Raw genomic sequence first — 4,839 nt, 5'->3', positions numbered from 1 at the left:
CACACACACACACACACACACACACACACACACACACACACACACACAGAAAACAAGAGGACAGATTTGGATTTAAACAAAAAAGGAGCATAAGCTAAGACAAAATACAGGAATCTGGAAATAAAAAAGGACAGAGTGTCAGGGTAAAGTTATGAGAGAAGTTAAGAGAAGTCACAGGCGATATGGTTAAAAGGATGATTGGAAGAAAGGATGAAAAAGAGAAGACACAACACGAGGGATGAAGCTGTGTGACAAGAGATAAAAGAGGGTTGTTATTAAGAGCAAAAGCTCTGAAGGGAAAGGTGAATAACTGTGAGGCTGGGCACAGAGGGGAGTTTGGTCTGTTGGTTATAAAATCCATGAGTTTAATTTAGAGTCATTTTAACTGCAAAACTCAAGTCCAAAAATACTTCATCTATTACATTAATTAATATAAAAAACTTGATACATTGATAATTATGTTTTTCATCCAGTTAAGGAACTCTGATTACAAATTACAAACTGAGGGAGTGTTTTTAGGTTTAATTCTTGCATTTAGAGGAAATAAATAAAATAAAATAAAATAAGACCCATTTTGGGAATTACGTGAATTCTTACTGATTAGGCACAGCTGCCAACATTTGAGAGATTACATGTCGAGGAGAAGCCTTGTCAAATTTTCTGATTAAACTGAGGTGACAGACTGACAGACAGTAAATCCAAGCAGGCCCCAGTGACAGTAGTGACAGCAGCCATCATTCTTATGGAAATGTGTTCACTGACAATAGAGGAAATACACTTAAAAAGGTCCAGATGGGGRAAAAAACAGACAGAATCAAAGTAAGGTCAGAGAAATAAGCTGAGCTCTGTAAAGTGGTRTGTCACAAGTGAACATCTCTGCAGCTAATGAAGGCTATACAGTCATGTGGAAACTGCAGCATCCAAATATTGTTCWAAAAAGTCACATTACAAAAATTACAACAAAATGGCAGAGCTCTCAACATTCAATCAATGTTTGGTTTGTTTGTTTTTCCTATCCACAGCGAAGACGCACAAAATCTCATTGCTTCGACAAAAGTTAATGGAGCCAAATCTTAGTGTTTTGTTCCAGGCTTGAAGGAAATTTCTGTCCTCAAGGACTAAACTGACAGACTGACTAACAGAACGTAGGAAGACAAACAGAGGAAACCTCAAACTTCATCTGTTATTCTTCTTGTTTYATTATCAGGTACAAGAAATAGCTGTAGCTGTTAATTTTTGGATTTAAAAAAAGATCACTGCATTGTTTCAGTAAAATTTATCCGTCAAATTCAGCAACTAACAGCATTTTATTTTTTTTTAAAAATTTGAAATAAATATTAAGCTTAGATTAAAAAATAAAGAACGCATATCGCCTGCCACYGTTCAGCCTAGACTTTTAAAATAAATCTTTATACTGTAGCTACTTTTGTTCCWCCTACAGTCAGCTGGTTGATGCACACCCATTAGTTAATTTGATTTTATTAAAAACCCATCCAGCAGATCATGTCATATTTTGACAATAGAAACATAAGCACAAAAACAGGCTAAAGCAAAATTAGAAACCCACACCCACAACCTTTTGATCTGTGTAATAAGAGGTCAACATGCTAATGGAAGGTGGTCTGCAGCAGGCCTCACATCTTTTGTGAAGCATGCACCTTTTTAAACACATCTGTCTAATGCACATCAGCTGATTCAATTGCTTTCTCTCAGGCAGACGCTCATGTTCTCTTACACAATCAATGTACTGTATGTAGAGGACGAACTCCSTCTGAACAGAACAATCAGTAAACAAAGAGGAGCTGAAGCTAAAAAATATCAAAAAGGAAGAAGAGGGATATTTAAATGTGAATATGTTTAAAAGAGTAGCCTCAGTGTTTACAGTAAAATAGGYTCAGGACTAAGCAGTCATTAACAGGTGGGGGTGGTAAAAAGCCTCAGCAAAACATCTTCATCTCACTGCCATCACTTTGAACTGTAGCCTCCCAAGGTGCAACACAACACCAAAAACTAATTGTCCCTCATCCCCTGACATTTATTGGGACGCCTGCCTGGATTGATGCGCCAATCAATGAGACTGCAACTATGGCAACAGGTTGTCAGGTTTTAATTGGGTATTTCTGGCCCTCTGAGTCAGACTGGGAGCATCTCAAGATTCTCGTTTGGTCAGTAGTGTTGAACTCTGGAGCAGAAAGGTTGCTTGCTGCCATTTGGGACTGCGCACAAGTGAGCAAGAATCTAAATGATGCRGACAAGTTGATGCTCCTGCACAGTAACAAGTTGCATTTTATTTTTAACCGTGACATACAAAAAGTCAGTAAACATTAAAACATTTGCCTCTAAATCAAGTGAAAATAGCAATGAAAAAATCTACAAAGAAAAAAACTTCAGGATCAATTAACCAAATAGAACATTAGGTTACCCTTCAACTGATTTTTTAAATTAATTTGTTGATAAGTTTGACTAATAAATGGTGCTAAACTAAACTAACATTCTTCATGAATTTAAGATTTAGCTGAGAACTTTTCTGTGACAATTCAGTTCTATTGGAACCATTTTTTAAAATGGGTTTTATCTATTAATTATTACCTCCGCCAAGGGCGAGGTAATGTTTTCAGACGCGTATRTCTGTCTGTCATTCTGTCTGTGGACAACATTACTCAAAAACTTGTGGACGGTTTGTCATGACATTTTTACCACATGTGGGTACTGGGCCAAGGAACACACCTTTAAATTTTGGTGATGTTCCAGATCACGATGCAGATACAGGAATTTTTTATCTTTTAACACTCTGAGATCGGCAAAGCTGTGATGCTTTCACAGAGCTTCTGTAAAAAACAGTGAGCTGGATTGGACAGCAGAGACTTCAAACTTTATAAAAGTAATGTTAAAACCACATTTAATGATGAATATTTTTTGCCATAATATGCGCATTTACAGAACGTTTTGTGACCAGGAAGTGTGTGACTGCACCATGAAACCTACTTTTCCCATTTCCTCAAACACACCACATTTCCGAAACAACCAATCAAAACAGTTTATTGCTACTAGGCTTGTAAACAGAGAGCTTCTRGCCGGGCCTCAAAGTTTGGAGACGGGGGGAGCCAGGAAGCACTTAATAAAGAGAGTCAAACCATTACAAACTCATACAAGGGGATAAAACAGACGTTTTACATGGTGAAATGTGACTGAGGAAAACTTAGGAGCTTAATCCGACACCAGTTTGACAACGAATAACATSGGGTGACAAGTCTGACTTTTGTTTTTTTCACATTGGACTCCACCGGGAAGAAATCCCATGCATACTGCCTGCTTAATTGTTCACTACATCAGAACTTATTCGGCAAATGTGTTTCCATCTCTGCTTTTGCGCATTAACTCTTACAGGATGGGGGAAATTGGTCTTGGTGGAGGTTTGCACTCTCCGAGTGCTTCTAGTTTGCAATTCTTAGATTTTTTATTGTTCTTTGTGAAAAAGTACAAGTTTATTTTTTTTTAAAGTTTTTCCTTTTCCTTTGTTTTGTTATTAGAAAAAATGTATTTTTGTAATCTGATCCCATTATTTCAGGGTCTTCTGACAAATAAACGCATCTGGGCAGCAGGAGGGTTGAATAATGTTGGATCTGATTGGGTTGGATTGGTGCACGGCCCGAAGCGGTGGCTGTGGTTCAGTGTCTGTTCTGACGTGAAATTGAGAAGCAGATCTTATTTAAGTTTTTTTATTATTATTATTATTTTCCTGGCCACTGTGCTAGAAGACAAACACTGTCTGGGAGCTCAAAAAATAGTTTTGGTGCCACACAAAGACCCAACGTTTCAGATCACGGTGACCAAAACTGAGAGCGAATACTTAAACTTAAGACAAGCTGCAGAGTTAAAGCATGTTAGAAACACTCAGATCACACTTACCTTTAGGGCCTGAGAGCGGTTTGCCAGCAGCTTCTCTATGTTCCCAGCAGCAGTTGACACCAGTTCGACTGCATTGTTGGTCTCGACACTGAAGTGGTTTTTATGTTTATGGTATATCTAAAATAAAGAATAATAAAAAATAGACATCAGCATTCATATAAGGGTTTAAAGTTTGGTAAATGTTGATATAGGGTGAAGGGAAGGTCATAGTCTTTTATTCTTTTTAGAGACTGTGTTAATATTTGGTGTGGTTAAACTGAAAGAAGAGAAGAAGGCTACTTCCAATACAAGACCCGCTTACAGCCTTCTACAGATCCACTGATTAAGCTGCACTGTCAGGTTATGTAAGACAGACTACTCACTCTGCAACAGAATATGTTCCAGCAACAGGAAAAAGAAACACAAACGCCATACAGCCAATTATTTAGCAGCCTCAAGGGATTTTACAGTCCGACATTCAAACTCTGAGGCACAAACATCTGTTTGTCTTCATGCTCCTGCAGTCTGAGGCMGTTGGCTTTAGTCATGCTAAACAAGTAATAATAGTACATTTTAGATTACATCTTGTTATAAAATGCCTCATTTTGTTTTAGAGTTTTTGTTATTTTCTGATTGCCATGTGTGACTTTTTATGTTAAATATTTGCTTTGGTTCATGGTTTGACTTGTTGCTTTTGTAAAAAAGACAAAAAAAAAGTATCAGTTTGAAAGGGCATGTGAACAAACGACCTAAACTCCATTTTGTYCTGTTTAAATACTGGATTCAAGGTTGCTTTAAAGCTGACTGAACTTCTGCCAGAGAATTTTCTAAAAGCCCAATAAAATCTGGACAATCATTATGGATCTAAATAGCTTTTATGCACTTTGTCAGGTTGGGAGCGTGTGTGTGTGTGTGTGTGTGTGTGTGTGTGTGTGTGTGTGTGTGTGTGTG

The 4,839-nt window shown here is 37.6% G+C and overlaps 1 protein-coding gene across 3 annotated transcripts in view; it reads right to left on the bottom strand.

The window, feature by feature from the left end:
• Positions 1 to 4,839, bottom strand: part of cacna2d1a (calcium channel, voltage-dependent, alpha 2/delta subunit 1a) — an 80,964-nt gene that overhangs the window by 61,244 nt on the left and 14,881 nt on the right. For all 3 annotated transcript variants that reach the window (XM_014004178.1, XM_014004179.1, XM_014004180.1), the window contains exon 3: positions 3,910 to 4,026. In XM_014004178.1, the coding sequence (XP_013859632.1) occupies positions 3,910 to 4,026 (117 nt within the window). The remainder of the gene's footprint in view (positions 1 to 3,909; positions 4,027 to 4,839) is intronic.

This window comes from Austrofundulus limnaeus, unplaced genomic scaffold, assembly GCF_001266775.1.
Source record: "Austrofundulus limnaeus strain Quisiro unplaced genomic scaffold, Austrofundulus_limnaeus-1.0 Scaffold22, whole genome shotgun sequence".
NCBI lineage: Eukaryota > Metazoa > Chordata > Actinopteri > Cyprinodontiformes > Rivulidae > Austrofundulus > Austrofundulus limnaeus.
This window is presented reverse-complemented; position numbering and strand designations above follow the sequence as displayed.